Source organism: Ziziphus jujuba, chromosome 3 (genome assembly GCF_031755915.1).
Source record: "Ziziphus jujuba cultivar Dongzao chromosome 3, ASM3175591v1".
In the NCBI taxonomy this organism is placed as follows: domain Eukaryota; kingdom Viridiplantae; phylum Streptophyta; class Magnoliopsida; order Rosales; family Rhamnaceae; genus Ziziphus; species Ziziphus jujuba.
The window spans coordinates 25016664-25030813 of NC_083381.1; the positions used below are offsets into that span (position 1 = coordinate 25016664).

The 14150-nt window shown below is 35.5% G+C and overlaps 2 protein-coding genes and 1 pseudogene across 2 annotated transcripts; 2 read left to right on the forward strand and 1 right to left on the reverse strand.

The window, feature by feature from the left end:
• Window positions 1–192: 192 nt before the first annotated feature.
• LOC107405120 (photosynthetic NDH subunit of subcomplex B 5, chloroplastic) lies at window positions 193–1894 on the reverse strand. Its single transcript, XM_016012130.4, has 5 exons — window positions 1515–1894; window positions 1338–1398; window positions 1131–1193; window positions 981–1039; window positions 193–897 (listed from the first exon to the last, which is right to left on the reverse strand). Exons 1-5 carry the CDS (start codon window positions 1734–1736, stop codon window positions 667–669), a joined length of 636 nt encoding a protein of 211 aa, XP_015867616.3. The 5' UTR covers window positions 1737–1894; the 3' UTR covers window positions 193–666.
• Window positions 1895–4555: 2661 nt separating this feature from the next.
• Window positions 4556–9735, forward strand: LOC132799294 (acylamino-acid-releasing enzyme-like). Its single transcript, XM_060815423.1, has 4 exons — window positions 4556–4772; window positions 5950–6125; window positions 6202–6511; window positions 9507–9735. Exons 1-4 carry the CDS (start codon window positions 4621–4623, stop codon window positions 9733–9735), a joined length of 867 nt encoding a protein of 288 aa, XP_060671406.1. The 5' UTR covers window positions 4556–4620.
• A 2450-nt stretch (window positions 9736–12185) lies between these two features.
• On the forward strand, window positions 12186–14063 carry LOC107413109 (acylamino-acid-releasing enzyme 1-like; annotated as a pseudogene).
• Window positions 14064–14150: the final 87 nt, after the last annotated feature.

The window sequence follows — 14150 nt, forward strand, 5'->3', positions numbered from 1 at the left end:
GCAGTGTCTTTACCAAATTGCCAAATTACTCCTTATTCTTTGGCTTAAAGCAGTATCTCCCAGTCCCTGCTACTGATCAATCTAAATCTTAAAACTGAATTTATGTCGATTTCAGTAGGATGATATCAACTCACATGTGACACTGGAAAGAATTTGGGTTTGAAATAATCAATTTATGAAACGAATGGACAATTTTTTTTTATTTTTTATCTTTTTAATGAACAATCCAGGTAATAAGCATATATGTTCATCAGTTAGTTGGAAGCATGTCAACAGCTTGTCTAACATATCATATACGATGGATACAATCTTAAGAAATCACTGGGGCAATCACAATTTCTAAGTTCTAAACTCCTATGCATACACATGAATAAACACACATATACAGTAGCAGAAAGTAAAAATCCCACCTTATATTTTACTAGCCAAAAATAATGGCAAGCTTCCACCACCATGACCCTTGCATAAGATGCTATTGTAGCAAGCCCAACTTAGTACTGACCGACAAAAATAAAAATTTATGTATATATATATAAAAAAAAAAAAAAAAAAATGTCTACCTGCCACACAATCCATACTCGTTTTGATGAAGAATACCCAGTAAAATGTAAGTTTCTATATATGATCAACTATCTCAATAAAATGCAAGTTCTTATATATGATCAGTTATCTCTTTGTAATATCATCCTTCTTCACAGTGAAATCCCAGAGATCACCATATTTTTCATTAAAATCCCAAATGTCCATTGTATTGTAATCAGCAATTAACTTGTCACGAGCTCCTCTTTCCATATTGTATATCTGAGGCTCAAAGTTGTGGGGTTGATCTGGTTTATCCATCTCAATGATGCAAAACACTATTGTAAACAAACCAGCCCCAATGAACAAATACTCCCCCTGAAAGATATTACCAAAAAAACCAATTAAGAATCTCCTAATTGTACTCTATAGTATTATATCTTGTAACAGTTTGGTATTACCGGAACATGGAAATAGTACCCAGCTGCAATTGCTGGAGGAAAGAGCCATGAAATTAGACCTGCCCAGAACAACAAAAACCCACAAAATGTTTGTCATTTGTGATTAATTGTTAGTGAAATTTAAGGATTTGAAAATTTAAAAATCTTTACCTTGAAAACCTGTAGGTGGTTCTACAGATTGAAATTCTTCTACCAATGTTTCCCAAAATGGTCCTGAAAAAAAAAGCGGAATCCATGTAATTAATTTAATTCACTGAAATTAGAGTCTGTTAAAAAGCAACAAACTTTTACAATTTTAAAATGAAAGGCTCCCAAGTAGCTAAAAGCAATGAAAAGGTAAACCATTAATACACATACCTTTATCTTCTGCTTCATTGTAAGTGTGATGCTCGTCATACTTTCCATACACAAAATCTTCCTGAAAATCAAACCACACAGCAACAAATAAGCATTGCATAGCAAGCAAAATTCCGAAAAGGGTCTTTGTTAAACCAGCAAATTCAGAAGAGAGAGAGAGAGAGAGAAAGAGAGTACCGGGCTAACACTGTTAGTGGCCCAGCGATCAACAGGGTCTTCATTGAGATCAGGTTCAATCTCAGACAAACCAGCTGCCTTCAACCTCTTCCATGTTCTCTTCCCGAAATCGAGGCTTCTCCGGTTCGACACGGTAATCCTAGGTTCCAGTGAATTGGAGGAGCTGATTTTGGGCACTGAATGGGTCGAGAAAATGGAAGGTGAAGAACAACAAACTGCCATTTTTTTTTTTTTTTTTTTTTAATCTTCCAAGTGCTCTGCTTTTGAAGTTGCTTGTTCTTTCTGTTTTTAACGGTAATACATGTTCACGTCACTGCCGGTCACCAAAAATCGTGACAGTTGCTAATTATGGCATGCCGCGTTCATAGGATATTGTGTTCGTTGTTTTGTCAAACGGCGTGGCTGTGTTTTGGTTGGTTCGTTCTAGTTTTTGTTATCACCGAGATGGTACTGTATCATTATAATGTTCCAAAATTGAATGGTTAGAGGAACCAGACTCCTTATCCACAAGAAAAGAAATATGGTTTTTCATTAGAAGTATGGTATGAATATTCAAAAATAATAAAATCTTATGTTAGATTTTGCATTATGTGTCTTAAAAAGTGTGTAAATTATCTCAACGATATAAGAATTACAAATTAATTAAACAATTATTTAGCAAACATTTTATTTTATAAGAACATCTACACTCAAATCATTGAACCCAATCATATATTTGATATTTCAAATCACCTTTTTTTTTTTTTTTTTAACATATAATTCTATCACAAGTAGTTTAACTTCTTGCTCCATTATATGGTGTATGCATGGTATAAATTCTTTGTCTTATCTTTTATAGTTTATCATTTTATTTATTTATTTTTGGGTTTTCAGGCTAAGAATCATTTTCTTGTTTACTGGGTAGTAGATTATAGAGTTTATAGTTGTGGAAAGCAAATGGGAGGTCTGTATTACTAAGGCCATTAATGTTACAACTTGCATGTTCTTAAATTTCATAAAAAGTAGGCAACATCTTATAATTGTACAATAAAGCCACTAGATATGATATATATGTTACATATATGCACTAATGCACATTTTTCATTAGCGGCCAAGGTTGCAACCGAGTTGGTAAATATCATATTTTTTTTTCTTTTTTTTCTATTTAAATTCGAATCTGTGATAAATCGACAATGTCATTAATTATAAAAAAAAAAAATTGCACATTTTTTATTAAGTCATCTATTGGCTGATGAAGAAATAAATAAATAAATTAAGAGCCTTTGTTGATCATTAATCAACTCATCCAATTTTATTTTTTTTTTCATTTGTTGGTTAAAAACCAAGTAGGGTTCTTCCAATTTTTTCTTTTTGATAAAGTTGGTTTACATATTAAATTGACTTTTTTTTTCCTTCACTTTTATGACTAATATAAAAATACAATTATACTCAAATTATAAGTAAAAACGTAGTCTCCTTTAAAAGGTCACTGCTTATATTAGAACTATAAAAAAATATAATAAGCATCCTAACGAATAAAAAACAAAATTTGAACCAATTCATCTTCCTTACCTCTTCATATAATTAATTTATAATTTTTCAAAAATGGAATACAATGGAGATTGTAACACAATTTGAAGGACAGAAAAGATTTTCCCAATCCCAACTAAAATATTCATTCAAAAAAAAAAAAAAATTTCATTTCCCCCTGCCAATAACTGGCTTTTATTGTTCTCTCCAATAAGGTTTTATTAGAATAATTTGGCCGGTTTTCTTTGGTTCGTCCTGCTATATAAACATTGAGTCACATAAAGTCTGTTTGCCATGCCCAAAGCATAATATGTCTAACAGATGCTATATAAATGGTGATGTAAAGAAAGTTGGGGTCTACAATAGTGCTCTGCTCTCACTTAGAACCATTACTTGATGTCTTGCACTATTGCTTGTGGATATTTTCGGATTTTGATTTTTATTAGAGTCTACAGATTGAAATTCTTCTACCAATGCTTCCCCATAAGGTCCTGAAAAATGCAGAACCATGTGATTAAAATTCATTGAAATTAGAGTCTCTTAAAAAGCAACAAACTCTTACAATTTTTTTTAAAAATAGGCTCCCAAGTAGTTAAAAGCAATGAAAAAGTCAACCAAGAGTATATTTATACCTTTATCCTCGGCAAAACATGTCCAATTTGTAGTTTTCACCCAAAAAAAAAATTGTCCAATTTGTAGTTTTGCCTGCTCTTTTTGTTTTCTCAACGGTAAAACATGTCCACATCAGTGGCGGTCACCGAAAATCATGACAGTTGGTAATTATGGGGTGCCATGTGTATAGGATGATATATCTGTTGGTTTTTGACAGATGCGTGGCTGTAGCTTGGTTGATTGTTATAGTTTGTGTTATCACGGACCTCGTACTCTTATCATTATAATGTTAGATCAAAAATTTGAATGGATAGGGGGCTCCTTATCCACATTAAATCAAAACTGCATAACCTTAAATAAAACAAATATAGTTTTGCATCAAATGGCAAAATTTTTTTTTATAAATTTTAAATTTATGGAACAATTTTGTTGCCAAGTATTGTATTAAACATTCAAAACTTAAGTTTCAAAGTTAATAAAATTGATAAAATCTTATGTTTGATCCGGATGTGATTACAAATTCTTTTATAAGACCATTTTACCTACTCGATTCAATCATATATTTGATATTTCACATCACCTTTTATTTGTATAATATTATTATAACAAATTAAGCATAAAGCTATCAACCTGTTAACCATTATGTAAAATTATAGCTTAATTTGTTAAGGGATTAAGTCTTTTAAATTTAAAACTCTATACCGATCAACGTTCCATAACATGTCGCAGGTAATTTTTTTCCATAATTTATTGCGGAACATTAATGGACATAAAATTTTAAATTTACTGACCTAAACTGCACTGATTTGCTATTTATATGTATGTATTAAAATATATTATATATGAGACTGAGAGACGCTGAAAGTAGCACAGAAAACAATGTGCCAATGGGTACGTGAAACGTAATAGTCAAGGAAAACCAATGCAGTTCCGTGGGTGCTAAAATAAGAAAGAAAGCCAGAACTTAATTTGGAGAGAGTCGAAGATGACCGGAATATCTTCAGTTATGACAACAATGCCGCCGGAATATTCTGCTCCATTTGCTGCCTCCTCAAATTTCTTTCCCATCCATTATTCTCCTTCCTCTGTTTTACCTTTTCCACTCAATCTCGGACTCAGACCCCATTCACTCTCTAAGTAAGCTCTCTCTCTCTCTCTCTCTCTCTCTCTCTCTCTCTGTGTATAGTTTCTGGTGAAATTTCTTCAATTCTCTGCATGCTCATAACTTATTAATTTGCTGCATTACATATCCGCAAATATGGTACTCTTTCTCTTTATCTTTATCATTTTCCCTTTTTTTTTTTTTTTTTTGGGCTAAGGATCATTTTCTAGTCCGTATTATGAAGGGCATTAATGGGTGCTTAAAAAAAATAAAAAATAAATAAAAAATAAATGTTACATGTTTTAAAAAGTAGTCGATATCGGCACAATATATATGACATATATGTTACATATGCACTGATGCACTTTTGTCATTTGCCTGTTACCTAAAAAATAAATAAATAAGATGAGGTGTTTGTACCAACCAAAAACGAAAAAAAGGTGAGAGGAGGTGTTGACAACAAATCAATTCTGTAATCCAATTTGGGTTAAAAATAAATAAAGAATTCTATCCTGTTTAATTTAAATTCCATAAAAAATTTAATTAGATGGTTTCTCATTTTTGTTAATAACCATTTTTTGCTTTAGCACAATGTTAATAACCAAGTTGGGTTACATTTCCTTTACCCCCCCCCCAAAAAAAAAAAAAAGGGTTTCACTTTTTATTAGTAATTAATATAAATATATACAATTATAGTCTATTAAAAGTAATTAGTAAACTTTAAAATGTCTCTACTTCTATAAAAGTTATAAAAATACGATAAACACCCTAATGAACAATGTCAAACAAAATTTTTATCAATTCATCTTCCTTATATATGATCTTCATGTATTCATTTTCTAGTTTTTTTTTTTACAGAGAATATAATCCCAAATAAAATATTCATTCACAAAAATAAAAATCAATCCCTCCTGCCAAAAATTGCCTTTATTGTTCTGTCCGATAAGGTTTTATTAGAATAAGTTTGGCCACTTTTCTTTGGTTTCTCCAACTACCTAAACATTGAAACACATACAATTTGGTCATGCCTTTAGGCGTACTATTGGTCCATTTCAGGTGCTATAGTATGGTAAAAATCCAAACATGTCAATCCAAAGAAATGTGGGAGGTTTCAATATCCAAACATGCCAATCAAAATGTCCATTTGAACTATTAGCTTTTGGATTTTTTTTTTTTTTATGCCTTTGACGTCTATTGCCATTGAATATGCAGTGCAAGATTGTCCAAACTATTGCCATTGATGATGTCTAGTTCAGCAACTAAGGAAGAGCAAATTTTGATGTCTGATTTAACAACTGAGGAAGAATACAGTTCGATGTCCAATTTACTTGAAGAATTCACTAGCATCTCCAACATTGATAAGACCTGGATTTTTAAGTCCAAAAGCGGTATGATTATTGTTCATGTTAGTAATACCATTTAAGAAAAAATCTGTCAGTAACATTTAAACAAATTTTGTTGCAGGATTAGATTCCCAGGCAATGTTTTTAATCAGTCAACCAAGTCTTTTGACTAACAAAAGGAAGAAGTTTATACTTTCCACTCATATTTCAAAAGAAAGTAACACTTATGTAAACTTTCAATGGGCTCCCTTTCCTATTGAGATGACAGGAGTATGTATAATTGTTCCATCGCCATCAGGTTCACAGCTTCTTGTAGTCAGGGAAACCGATAGCAAATCTCCAACCCAATTTGAAATTTGGAGTCCATCACAAATGGAAAAGGAATTCCATATACCCGAGTCTGTTCATGGTTCGATATACACTGATGGATGGTAATTAGTCCCATAAAGCTTCATGTAACACCCCGTCCCAAATCGCATCGGAATCCGTGCACGATGACTGAGGTTGACCGTTGACCGAGCGGGTCAAAAGTTGATTTTTTGTTCCAATTGAAATTTCCAGTTGACCAGGGTACCGTGGCGAAGTGCATGATGCCCCGAGTTCGTAGACTAGTAGCACATCGAAAACGGAGCTACGGTTTGAAAGTTATGGGCAAAACAAGTTGAGGTACAAACAGTCCAAAAGGTGCCGGGAGTTGACTTTTTCTTGTGGTGTAATTTTGTTTTGACTCTTGTATGGTTGTAAAGTACTCGTCGATACGAGTTCATAGACTAGCGGCACGCTTAAATCGGACATTTGGTTAAAAAGTTATGGACGTTTGAAATTCACCGGATACCGTAATATTTTATTATATCTGACTTAAGTGCACAGTGATGCCACGTGTCAGCACCTGATTGGTCCACGTGGAGTGAACAGTGTCACACTGTGGCTTTTATTTGACAAAAATCTCGGGGAAGAGAGAGAAAGAGAGAGAGGAGAGGAAAGAGAGAGAGAGAGCGACCGGCCGCCGAAATTTTTCAAATTTTCCTGCCGATTCACCGTACACGCGCCGGCCAGGCGGACGCCCCTCCCCATTTCCGGCAAAACCCCAAAGTTTCACGGCCATTGGCCGCCGGACGGGCCCGGATCGAGGCGGCGAAGATTGGCGGCGATTTTTCCCTCCACCGCCGGCCACCGCCGATTGACCCCTTCCCGGCCATTTTCCGGCCACACGCGCCAGCCACCCCTCACCACCTCCTCAAGTCCGGCCTATCCACCAAATTTCACGGCCATCGGACCTCTGACGCGCCGGGATCGGAGCTTTTTCCGGCGAGGGGCCGAAATTCTTCAAACCCCGATTTCTCCGCTGTCCGGCCTCCGTTTGCCTCACCGCCGGTCCCGTTGGATTCCTCTCCCCTCGATCTATAAATCTGCAAAAAATCTCAGCCAACGGCCACCGCACGCGCCGCCGCCGGCGACGATTGCCGGTGACCGAGGCGGCTCGCCGGAAGTTACTGTTCCGGCGAGTACCAGTCTCACCGCCGGCCCCTGTCCACTGTGTTCGACCTCCTGAACCCGAATCCGGCATCCGTTTCCGCCAATTCGCGACAGTTTGGGAGAATTGCGGAGTCGAAACCCGAAAGCTTTCCGGCGAGATTCCGACCACGTCGGGTCCGATCACCGGAAAGTAAGACCAAATCCGTGATCCTCATCACTCGAGCTTCGATTCGGTATATAACTCGTAACTTTTAGATGTCGTTTGTGTTCGCTCCCCGAGTACCCATTTGGGAATTACCCGAATAAAATATTAATATATTTGGTTGGTATACTGTGAATGTTTTAGGTGTGCGTACGAGTAGTGGAGTTGATTCCGCGGAGGATCTTAGCTGATTTACGCACTTAAGGTGAGTGACCCACCTTTAAAAATATTTTGGACAATTAATTATGTTTAATTGGTATTTAAATCATGCTCATGTGGTACAATTTAATTATGGTTTTATTGTGATTTAATTTATTTATTATGCATGAGCAAAGTATATTTTGGTAATAATCGTACGAGGTTTTAAGTATTATTTTCGGGCATAATTGGGTTAATTATTTTATCAAAATATTTGTTTAAATTGTATAAATTATGCCTGCGGTATTTTAATTGTTGAACCTCGTGTTACGAGAAAATTATGGTTTATTTGTTATCGATATTTCCGTACCGTTTGTTAAATAAAAATAGGTGGGATGGTGATTGAGAATTTTGGTATATTTCCCACGGTGATTTTGGAAAACGGTAAAGTTGGTTTAATAATTATTTTAGACGCATTCATATAGTATTGGTGTTCTGGTATATGTATATGTGTTTCAGGGCGCAAGTATTATTATTTCACCCGTGAGTTGCCATTGGACCGTGGGTAGGCAAGATTGTTATTGGCCTCAGCCGCCCCCCTTCTTGGCCGGGATGATGGTTTCAGCAGCGGTACTGTCGGGACGCCGAAGTGCCATTTGCAAGTTTCTCTCTTTAATCTCCCCGCCAGTCGGTGCTCAGGACGCTGGGTATCGGAGGGCATCACCGGTATATGGTGTGATGCGTCAAGTGTAATTTTCAAATAAAGTTTCAAACCCCAAAAGTGTTCAAAAATTATTTATTATAATTTATTACATTTTAATTATATATTGGGGTATTTATTTATTTATTGTTTATCAAATGTTTGATCCCTTGGTTTTCGGGAAGTACGATTATCGGGTTTTGTGAAATTGTTTTAAAAAGGGAACATTTCCAACAGAGTGATTAGTGAGAGTTTTGAGGGAAAAGTTATCATTTCCAACTGTTATTATTTATTTATTAATCGTTGGTACTAATTCAATTCCCTTATTGTATTATTATTATTATTATTATTATTATCATTAAAAGCGTTCAGTAGTTAGGGTCACTCATTGAGATGATTAGCATCTCACGTTTTTAAGTTCCGTTCCCTTAGGTGCAAGGGGTGGTAGACGTTCTTCCGGAGCGAACCAATTTTCCGCTGCTATCGTGTTTCGAGAAGTACCTTTGTACTCATTCATTTCAGTTGTATTATTTCTTTCATCTTTGTTGTATTTCTGTTGACTAGCACTTCATAAAGCTCTATATACTATTTGGACACTTATGTTTTATTTATGCATTGGGCTGCTGTTATTGTTGTGAAGTGCTGTAAATTGTGGAACAACTTGTAGTTTGCGGGAGGAATAAGGGGGTGATTATAGAAGTGTATTTTCAGTGCAGGTAATTTGTGGTAAGTCCATCCCGGGAGGTTCTGCCGGATTTTCCATAGGAGGGTCCGGTAGGGTTTCCCTGGGATCAGGGCTTGTCTAAGGTTCCGGTGAGGAATTTTGGATGGGTCCTGACACTTCAAATTTCCCTGATTGGCTTTCTGTATGTTAGTAGTAGAAGAGTTGAAAGATATCTGAATGATACAGGTTTGAGGGAATCTCTTGGAACTCCGAGGAAACTTTGGTTGCTTATGTTGCAAAGGAACCATCTGCCCCCAAGCCTACATTTTGTAGTGGGGGAAGTAAGAATGTTGGTTCTATGAATAGGGTTTTGGGTGGAAGGAAAGGACAAGGAGATTTTGAGGACGACTGGGGTGAAAGCTATACCAGAAAAAGACAGCCTGCACTTTTTGTCATCAACACAAACAGGTACTAACTAACAGTGCTTTTGTTTGAAGTTCTGTTATAACAAAGAGAGTTTTGTGTGGGATCCATCAGATAGAAATTTCGTTTTTGTGGCGTGGTTATCAGATAGAAGAAAACTTGGAATAAAGGTCTGCTACAATAGGCCATCTGCATTATATGTGGCCAGAGCACCAAACTTTGAATCAGAAGCCAATACACATGCTCATGAGTAAGTTGTTTTCATAATGTCCATGTTTTGTAGGTTAGCCTTTCTATGTGTTAATGGCTTCATGTTGGAATTGAGTAATGCTCAGACATAACATATGACACAATCATACAACTTTTAGTTATTTCTCATGTTCCAGAAAATTTTCACTTGAAGACATATCTGCAATTAATTTAACTCATCAAAGCATTAGCAGTGCTGTTTTTCCACGGTTCAGGTAGGTATTTATCTCATATATATACTTGATTATTATTGGTTCTCAACGTTTCAGCAATCTCAGTTTCACTCCCTTACTTTAGAGTTTGATTATCTTAACCATTTGCTTTCTTAAGTTCTGGTGAAATTTTGGCTATTTTGATAATTCTTGAAGAGAAAGAATCAATAGTTTCAGATGATATTACCAACAAATGGTTGATTGTATCTGAAAATGTTCACATTATGTTTCTCCAGCCCAGATGGAAAGTTCCTTTTGTTTTTCTCTGAAAGGAGTTCTGTAGAATCTGGAGCACATAGTTGCACAAAATCTCTTCACAGAATTGAATGGCCCATGGATGAGAACAAGTTCAAATCTGTGAAAATTGTTGATGCGGTGAGCTCTTCTGTTCTCATCTTTTTCCATGCACTTTCAATGTTCACTGGCAAATTAAAACCGTACTGTGAGCAACCCCAGTTTCTGTCAGCTTGTGCATTTAAGTAATAAACATTTATAAAACCTGTTGCATTTTATTTTGGCAAAAGAGTATGCATTAAAAGATTCATTTCAGATAATAACAAAGTTAACAGGCTTTATGAGTTCCGTTCTCTATTCCTTGCTATCACTAAACTTAGCACTATTCTATTCTATATGGTCTATGAAGATTCCTGTTGTAATGTCTCCTGAGGATGGCAGCTTCCCTGGCCTTTACACTCCGTGTGTCCTGCATAATCCTTGGCTTTCTGATGGGCATACCATGATTATACCGTCTGTCTGGGGCAGCCGTCAAGTAATACTATCAGTAAATGTGATGAGGTAACTGTAGTCTCGTTCATACAGACCCTAATTAAGACATGTTAGATTAACTATCTTGTGATAAATATGTCAAATTACAGTGCACAAGAATCACGTATCAGCTCTGCAGACTCAGATTTTTCATGGAATGTTCTTGCATTGGATGGGGACTATGTTGTTGCAGGTAACATAATAAAATGAAATTTACCAATAATCTAGCCTGCTATATGAAAAGAAGTGAAATGAAATCTGTACTTTTCTTCCATTTTTGAAGTCTCTAGCACTCCAGTTGATGTTCCTCAAATCAAATACGGTTATCTTGTCAATAAAGCAACTAAAAATGACACATGGCGTTGGTTAAATGTAACAAGCCCTGTATTTAGATGCACAGAGAAGGTATGTTTATCTCTTTTTAGATTATGCATATTAGGATTATCCTGAAAGCTTATGATTGATTTATTGAATATTCTGTTTGAATCAGGTTAGATCTTCACTCTCAAATCTTCAGTTCACCATAATAAACATTCCTGTCAAAGATGTTTGTGACAGCCTGACGAAAGGTATTATATGCCATTTTGATGTTGCTGATGATTCCATGACTTTTTGGCAGTAAGAAAAGTATCCACAAGGTCTTAAAGCTTCATGTTGTCCTTCTCATCTTTATTGAGTTGATAAAAGCATTGGTTTTTGAATCCTGTATATGTTTAAAACATTACAGGTGCAAGGAAACCTTTTGAATCTATATTTGTTTGTCTTCCAAGAGAAAGAGAAATGCTATGTATGACCCACTTATTGTATACCTGCATGGGGGGCCCCATTCTGCATCATTGTCAAGCTTCTCAAAACCCTTGGCATTTCTCTGTTCAATTGGATACAACATGTTAATTGTTAATTATAGGTAATTTTTCTTTTATTTCCTTTCATTACTGGTATTGTTATAATGTTATTGTTATCAACGTTAGAGTTAAGGATTAGAATTTTCCCTTTGAATTCATGTTATATTTAACTAAATCATATTGTCTGCTTGTCTATCAAAATTTCTTATGCCATTATTTTCTTCTCAAAAAGTTCTTTAGGCTATGTGCGACATTTTCTTCCCAACTAAACTGATTAAAATTTACTTGCCAGTTTCTTTCGTCATTTAGATCATACAAGGTGGACAAGATAATAAATATTTTACCATATCACGAATGAATCTTTTTTGAAAAAATCAGACTACAACATGAACAATGAGCAGCAGTTTAATTAATTTAAGGCTTCTTCGAACATGGTAATTGATAACAGAGGCTCCTTGGGTTTTGGTGAGGAATCTCTACGATCTCTAACAGGGAACTTTGGATCTCAGGTGTTTATTATCAATCTACTATAGTTTTACAAGCTCAATATTTCAGTTTATTTCCTATCAAGTTTGACAATGTGCTTAGCTCATTCTGGTTTTTTTTCCAAAAATATTATTTTTAGTTTGAAAATAAGAAAAACTTCTGACTTCGAATGGAAACTTATCTCTTATATTAATATGGGACAGGATGTCAATGATGTACTCATAGGTATAGACCATGTCATTGACATGGGATTAACCAGTCCATTCAAAAATACTTTGTTTGGTGGTTCCCATGGTGGGTTTTTGACTACCCACTTGATTGGCCAGGTATATATTTCCTACCTATAATTCATCATATGTTTCCTGTGTGTCATACAGTCTTTATGCGTTCCAATTCTCGGCCATTTCTAGTTGATGATTTTCCATAACACATTATGACTTTTGGTAACCATAGTAGATTGGATGTTTATCAATTTGTCCAAGTTGCGCATGATAACCTTCTTTTCTGAAGTCGTGAACTATAATTTACTAAAGAAAACGGAGTCGATCTTTGTTCGTTCTAAGTGCTGCAGGCACCTGATAGTTTTGTTGCAGCAGCAGCAGTGAAAAACCCTGTGTGTAACCTTGCTTTGATGGCATGCACATCAGATATCCCTGATTGGTGCTATGTAGGAGCCTATGGAAGTGAGGCCAAAAACATCTTCACTGAAGCACCATCTCACTGTGTTCTACAACAAGTCTCCTATTTCACATATCTCAAAGGTATGCAATGTTTGTAGGCTAGTTTTCTGATACTAAATCCACGGAATTTGTTATGGTGCTTTTAGAAAATGCGTATGAGAATGCAAAAGAAAAGTAAGAAACCAATTCAAAGATTCTAAAAAAACTTGCAACCATTCTATTTAAATTTCCTTTTGTGATTGAAAGATTTTACCAGCCAAGTGGGAGTTTGATGATCTCTCTCTGCAGGTGAAAACGCCTACCCTTTTTCTTTTAGGTGCTGATGATCGACGTGTTCCATACTATAATGGACTGCAAGTAAGAAACACTAATTTCAAGCTTTTGCTTTAACCTGAAAATTGTTGGAATAATTTATTAATATTAGCGGGACATGAAGACCATGTGAAAATAAAAACAAAGATAAAGTACAAAGTAGGCCTGATAGGTCTTCAAGTGATCTTGAGGTTTGTAAAATTTCTCAGTATGCTCGGGCACTAAGGGAGAGAGGAGTTGATTGCAAAATCATTGTATTTCCAAATCATCGTCATGCCATTAGAAGGTAAACCATTTTCCCTACATAAGATCAAAACAAAATTTCAAATGTATTTTCAAGCATATAGCATTATAGTCTTAACTGAATTGTCCTTTCATTATTTGCAGGCCACAATCTGACTTCGAGTGCTATATCAATATTGCATTGCGGTTTAAGAAGTATTGCAAGGAAAATTTGTTGTGTTCTTAGGCACCCGGTTCGTCGAATCAGCACCAAACAACTATATTTCTTCAAAACCAACCCCTTGATCAAGTTCTATACCGAAGTTAATTGGCTTCTTAAAACAGGCACAATAAGCATACATGCTTAATCAGAGAAGGAACTTGCCATTTATGCTTAACAGAAGAAAATTTTGAGAGCTTGAAGAAAAGGGGAGTGCCAATGAGTTTCATTTGTAATGATACAGCACATGTTGAAGAAGATTTGAAGACTTGGGTGTGGGTGGTGTGGAGAAAGTTATTAGGATTAAGTAGTACAAGAAACAGAGAGAACTAGGATTATTACCTATTTGGTGAGATACAATAACTTCGTTGGACCATGTGCCATGAAATAAAGCCTGTCCCAAAAAAAAAAATAATAAGAATAAAAACACAAACAGAAAATTTTAATTTATTGTGATTAATGTTATTTAACTACCA